This window comes from Hylobates moloch, unplaced genomic scaffold (assembly GCF_009828535.3).
Source record: "Hylobates moloch isolate HMO894 unplaced genomic scaffold, HMol_V3 SCAFFOLD_10, whole genome shotgun sequence".
Classification (NCBI taxonomy): Eukaryota; Metazoa; Chordata; class Mammalia; order Primates; family Hylobatidae; genus Hylobates; species Hylobates moloch.
The window spans coordinates 106,216,876-106,222,395 of NW_026652285.1; the positions used below are offsets into that span (position 1 = coordinate 106,216,876).

The following is a 5,520-nucleotide window of genomic DNA, read 5'->3' on the forward strand; positions in this document are numbered from 1 at the left end:
CAGCCCCTCCTCCTCATCCAGCCCCTCCTCCTCATCCAGCCCTTTCTCCTCTCCCAGCCCCTCCTCTCCCAGCTCCTCCTCCTCCTCCAGCCCCTCCTCCTCTCCCAGCCCCTCCTCCCCCCAGCCCCTCCTCCTCCAGTGCCTCCTCCTCCAGCCCCTCCTCCTCCTCGCGCAGACCCTCACCATCCAGCCCCTCCTCCTGCAGCCCTTCTTCCTTCAGCCCCTCCTCCAGCCCCTCCTCCTCCTTCAGCCCCTCCTCCAGCCCCTCCTCCTCCAGCCCCTCTTCCTCCTCTTCCAGTTCCTATTCGGGGCGGGCCCAGCCCGGCCTCGCGGAGCGATCGATGGCTCGGGCTCGTCGCACACGCCTGCCCAGCCTCTGCGCTCGGCTCGCCAGGCCTGCGGCGCTGCCATGGAGACACGGCCCAGCGGCCCCAGGCCCCGCCCTGGGAGCCCCGCAGCGCGTCGCCCCGCTGCCCGCATCTCAGAGGCCCACGACGCGCGGTGACTGGGGCGGGCGACGTAGGGGACCCGGGGATGCGGGCAGACGATAGGGGGCTGGAGGATGGGGCGACCCAGAGCGCGCGGGGTCTGGGGTGCGGGGATGGGGGCCGCGGGCCATGCGACGGGGACCCCAGGATGCGCGCAGGTGGCGGGGACGCGCGATGGAGGCTCGGGACGCTGAGGCTGACTTACGGCGGGCATCCCAGGAGGGGAGGTCCCTGACGCTGCGCAGCTGGGAAGGCGTTCGGGAGTGGGTTGCGATGCTTCCCAGTTCGTTTTCTCCTGACATCGTTTTTGTTTGGGTCCAGGGGCCTCCCGGGAGCTGGATGCTCCGAGCAGAAAGGCGGCCCTGGGGGCCCATTCCGGTCCCGCGACTGACGCCTGGCGGCGTCTCCGGGAACCCGCGCCCTTTCAAGCGCCGCTGGCTCCTGTTTCACAGATGGAGACCCTGAAGCCCCAACAAGCAGCCACCCCAGCACTACCCAGTGACTGAAAAAGCTGGCACTGGGTGCCCGTCTCACTCTCCACCCAGCTCCCAGGTTGCCCCACGGGACGTAAGTAGCTCGATCTAGGCCGCTGACCCCCAGAGAGTTGATGCTACGCTGCAGACTGCTGCCGCTGCCGGGGCGCTTGACTTCCCCTCTCCTGACAGCGGTTTCGTTCCTTTGCAGCAGCACGTTTGGGGACAGACGAGACCTGAACAAACGCTGGGGCCGGATCCCCAGGGTGGGTCAGAACAGCCGTTGCCCTGAAAGCTGGCCTGGACAGATGCGTGCAGGGCGTGCCACCGGAGCTCCTTCCAGCTTGCGTCTGGGGCCACCATGTCCCTTCCTTAGGTCGCTGGATCCATCTCTTCAAGCTCAGTGGTCCAGACCGTGGTGGCAGAATCACCCCCCAGGGTGTGACGCCTCGTCCCTGTCAATTCCACACAGCTGCACCCGGAAGAGCTGTGGCCAGGCGCCGCTCTGACCTGTGTGCCGTCCCCTGGATGGGTCTCAGGTGTCTTCAGAATGGCGAGGCCGCCTCATTTCCTCACCCCACAACCCTCCTGAGGACGTTGCCTGCAAATGGGCTGAATTCCTAATTTCTACCAGTTAAACGAGGGATCCTGAAACCCCAAAGCTGGGAAAGCTGTCCGTTAATTTAGGGCGACACTTGTGGCAGCTGTCCACACGTGGGCCGTCTCAGAACAGCAGGGTTCCCAGGAGTCCAGCGGGACAGGGGAGGGGATGAGTGGCCGCGTCCCCCTGGCAGAGAAGGCCTTGTCTGAAGGCTACGCCCGCCTCCGGTACAGGGACACCTCTTTGCTCATCTGGCAGCAGCAACAGCAGAAGTTGGAGTCGGTGCCACCTGGGACGTACCTGAGCAGGAGCCGAAGCATGTGGTACTCACAGTATGGAAATGAGGCCATCCTGGTCCGAGACAAAAACAAGCTCGAGGTCTCTAGGGACACAGGGCAGTCCAAGTTTTGCACAATTATGTAATTCCGCTGTGAGCACCTGAACCCAGGACCACACTTTGAGAACAGACCTGGGTTTCATTCAGTTGTCTTGTTGATTTCCAGTCCTTGCTGGAAGATTTTGAATAATGAATGTGAAGATCAAACTGTGGTGTAAGAACCCAAGAAGCACAGAATCGGCCCCCAAGCCCCTCAGCACAGCTGCGGTGTGACTGGTGCACAGGACACTTCCCCTCTAGAGTCCCCTCCGTGGTCAGCTGTTGTGACATTCGAATTCTCCAGGTGCTGCTAGGGACAGCATAGGCCTGGGCACTGCTAGATGCTTGGTTTAAACCAGGCCAAGAGTAACCCTCCCATCCCCATTACAAACCACCTTTTCAAGTTTTTATAGGTTTTAGTTTTTTGTTTTTAGCATAAATGGTGGAGTAGCAGCAGCATCTCACCAGGAGCTTTGTCGCATTACATTTGTATTTTGCTTTTTTGAGACAGGGTCTCACTCTGTTACCCAGGCTGGAATACAGTGGCACGATCACAGCTCACTGTAGGCTCGATCTCCTGGGCTCAGGTGATCCTCCCAAACTCAGCCTCCCAGGTAGCTGTGGCTCCAGGTGAACTACTGTGTATAGAGACAGGGTTTCCCTATGTTGCCCAGGCTGGTCTTATACTTCTGGGCTCAAGCCTCCCAGAGTGCTGGGATTACAGGCATGGGTCACCGCACCAAGCCTGCATTTATATTTTGAGTTACCAAAATCATCGTCGTCTGAAGCATCATGGTAGCTTCCAAGCATTTGCGGCCCACCGGCCAGTGCATCCAAAACATTTTCAGGAAACCCGAGAGTTGTAAGTTGCACACGTGTGGCCTACAGTGACTTCCATGTAGAGAGTTGTAAGTTGCACACGTGTGGCCTACAGTGACTTCCATGTAGAGAGTTCTAAGTTGCACATGTGTGGCCTACAGTGACTTCCATGTAGAGAGTTGTAAGTTGCACATGTGTGGCCTACAGTGACTTCCATGTAGTAACAGGGCTGAGCAAGGCAGGCTCTCCGTCAGACTTAAAGCATTCAGCCTCTCTGCCCCCAGACCGACACTGACATGTGTTCACTGTTGCTGCCACAGCTGGCCACCTGTGCGTTCAGTCTCCATGAAGGATTCACCTTCTGCTCTCACTGACATCTCCTTGGCTACACAAATGTGCAGGTGTCTCTTTTCAAAGCTAATTTTTCTTTTCTAAATAAACATCCTTACACTCCTCCCCTTCCTCACATTCTTATTTTTATCCTTGTTCATAATATCCTGCTTGGCTTCCCATTTTTTATAGCAGTAATATCTGATTGCTAAAAACTGCAATACAGAAAGGCATAAAGCAAAGCAAAAGTGCTCTCCCTGGGGAGAACCTGGCGGGCAGCTGGGGATGTGTCCCATGGCTCCTCAGCGCGCACACACAGTCACGTGATTCTGACGGCCTCATCCTGCACCGTGCCTCTTGTATCTGCCATTTTCTTTCTTGCTCAACTGTACAGACTGGGCATTCACTTAATGCTTTTTTTTTTTTTTTTTTTTTTTTAGACAGAGTCTCACTCTGTTGCCCAGGCTGGAGTGCAGTGGCACAATCTCAGCTCACTGCCACCTCTGCCTCCTGGGTTCAGGCGATTCTCCTGCCTCAGCCTCCTGAGTAGCTGGAATTACAGGTGCCTGTCACCACGCCTGGCTAATTTTGGTATTTTTAGTAGAGACAGGGTTTCACCACGTTGGCCAGGCTGGTCTGGAACTCCCAATCTCAGGTGATCTGCCCGCCTCGGCCTCCCAAAGTACTGGGATTACAGGCGTGAGCCACCGCACCCGGCCCACTTCATGCTTTTAACCTCTGACTCGCAGCTCTCCCGTGAGCCCACAGATGGGCAGTGACAGCGTCAAGGTTGTCATCTGTGCAAACAGCATGTTCTGAATGTGCCTGTACTCTCTTCGTGCTTCTCTTTGCAGCTGTGCAAGTTCATTCGCAAATATCCTAGAAGTGGAACTGCTGGGTCAAAGTGCATTCCCCAAATGTCCTGCCAGAGGCCTGGTCAGCAGCAGCCTCCTGCACAGCCCAAGTCCTTTCTGCGAGATTCCTGGCTTGTTTGCAGCCTGCAGCTGGGAGATCTGAAGTCAGACTTCCAGGATTGCCACATGGAGCTGCAGAAGGAGTGAGCATGGGGCTGGAGGACCTGCCCCACCGGCTGGCACTCCCACAGCAAGGCAGGCCCGCCAAGGAAGCACTCCACATCTGCTAGGTAGGGTTTGTCTACATCTTTTCAGTTCTTCAGTTTAAGTCCTGCCTGGGAAGAAAGCAAACTCCAGAGGCAAATCTGGAATGCCTGTGTGCCACCTTCTTACCGCACCAGACTCCCCTGGGGACGGGTGGTGGTGGGGTTGGCCCCAAGCATGGGAGGCAGCGCTGACACACAGAATGGGGTCTGAGGTCACGTTGCAGCGCTGGCAGGATGTGTGCTCAAGGGCCAGTCTCTGCAGCGGTCAGGGCGTGTGGGCCATGCACAAGCCAGCTGGCACTAAGCCGCTTAGGCTGCAGGAAGACACCATCTGCCTGGGGCGGACAAGGCCCCATGTCCGTCCTCAAGGAGGCTGGTCTGGATAAGAAGGGTCACAGTCTGGCCAAGAGTGACACCGTGCCCCCTGACCCCATCTGGGGTCGGGTTGGACAGGTCCTCAGGCCTAGACGTGGGCCCAGCCAGAACCTCCTTCCCCGGCATGTCTCTTCCAGGCCTAGTTCCAGAGCTGTCGTTCTTCAGTGAGCCGCACTGCACGCCAGCCTCTGCAGTCTGGCAGTTAAACCTCACTATGAAAATCTGCTTTTGGGATTTTATTTGCATTTCCATTAGGACTGAGCGCATCACAGGAAGCCACTTCAGGATAGACTGAGGTGCAGAGGGAGGGGACAAGTGGCCAGGTCAACTAGAAGAGCACAGAACCTGGCCGTCTCGAAGAGGGCAGCTTGTTCCAGGGAACCAGTGAACTGTCAGTAAAGGGGATTGTAGCTTCTTAGTGAGGCAAGATATGATGCTCCCTTCATCCTGCCAGGGCTCAGGACAAGAGCTACTTAATGGTTTGGTTATTACTATTAAGAGATGCTGTCCAGGCTGGAGTGCAGTGATGCAATCATGGCTTACTGCAGCCTCAAACTCCGGGCCTCAGGCCATCCTCCTGCCTCGGCCTCCCAAAGTGCTGCGATCACAGGCACGAGCCACTGCATCCTGCCTTTAAATGGTTTTTTGGGGCCCCTTTTGGATGCTCCAGGTGTTTTTGCCAAGAGTTACAGGATGTCAAGTGTGGGGAGCTCAGCACCCTCGCTGTGGACCAGTGAAGGCTGTTCCAGACCAGGTGCTTCCAGACATCTCCAGGCTCTAGGAGAGAGGCTGGGAGCCCCCACAGAAAGCACAGGAGAATGCGAAAAAAAAAAAAAAAAAAAAGTCTTTTTGTTTTGTTTTGTTTTTTTGCTTTTTATTATGAAAACAAAACAAATGCCCCAGGAGAAGGGTCCATGATTACCAGAAACATCAAAGAG

General features: G+C 56.5%; 1 protein-coding gene across 1 annotated transcript; it reads left to right on the top strand.

Annotated features, from left to right (window-relative positions):
* Positions 1-525: 525 nt before the first annotated feature.
* On the top strand, positions 526-3,212 carry BRD3OS (BRD3 opposite strand). The gene is made up of 2 exons (XM_032165584.2): positions 526-1,055; positions 1,173-3,212. Exon 2 carries the CDS (start codon positions 1,731-1,733, stop codon positions 1,983-1,985), a length of 255 nt encoding a protein of 84 aa, XP_032021475.1. The 5' UTR covers positions 526-1,055; positions 1,173-1,730; the 3' UTR covers positions 1,986-3,212.
* Positions 3,213-5,520: the final 2,308 nt, after the last annotated feature.